Source organism: Hippocampus comes, unplaced genomic scaffold (assembly GCF_001891065.2).
Source record: "Hippocampus comes isolate QL1 unplaced genomic scaffold, H_comes_QL1_v1.1 scaffold301, whole genome shotgun sequence".
In the NCBI taxonomy this organism is placed as follows: domain Eukaryota; kingdom Metazoa; phylum Chordata; class Actinopteri; order Syngnathiformes; family Syngnathidae; genus Hippocampus; species Hippocampus comes.
The window spans coordinates 430450-430960 of NW_017805928.1; the positions used below are offsets into that span (position 1 = coordinate 430450).

Genomic DNA, 511 nt, shown 5'->3' on the forward strand with positions numbered 1-511 from the left:
GCCCCGCCCCCTCCCTCCCTCCATCCAAAGCGTCTCCGGCGATGTGGTTTTTCAGGGGCTCTGATGGGACCCGTCCGGATGATCTCGTCGGGCCACGAACTGACCACCGACTACGACGAGAAGACTCTGCACGAGCTGGGCTTCAAGGACATGCAGGTAACTAGCGTCTGCACTTGGGGGGGGGGGCCAAAGGCCAAATGATTCCTTTCCCGCAAGTGTCATTTTAGTTGAGGGTTCCTCCCCCCCCCCCAACGTTGAAGCGGCAGGCGCTCAAGCGTTGCTTCCTCGCCGTCTGCCGCCAGATGGTGTTTGTGTCCCTGGGAGCGCCTCGGCGCGAGCGCAAAGGCGAGGGCGTGCAGCTGCCGGCGTCGTGCCTGCCCCCCCCGCAGAAGGAGCACATCCCCATGCTGCTGCTGCTGCAGGAGCCTCACCTCACCACGCTCTTCGACCTGCTGGAGATGCTGGCCTGCTTCAAGGCGCCCAGCAGCCAGGACGCCCCGGAGGTTGGGTC

At 64.8% G+C, this 511-nt stretch overlaps 1 protein-coding gene across 1 annotated transcript in view; it reads left to right on the top strand.

The window, feature by feature from the left end:
- Positions 1–511, top strand: part of usp34 (ubiquitin specific peptidase 34) — a 47800-nt gene that overhangs the window by 12086 nt on the left and 35203 nt on the right. The window contains 2 exon segments of the mRNA XM_019889635.1: positions 1–156; positions 303–503. The exon segment at positions 1–156 is cut by the window's left edge and continues 156 nt beyond it. Coding sequence (XP_019745194.1) covers positions 1–156; positions 303–503 — 357 coding nt within the window.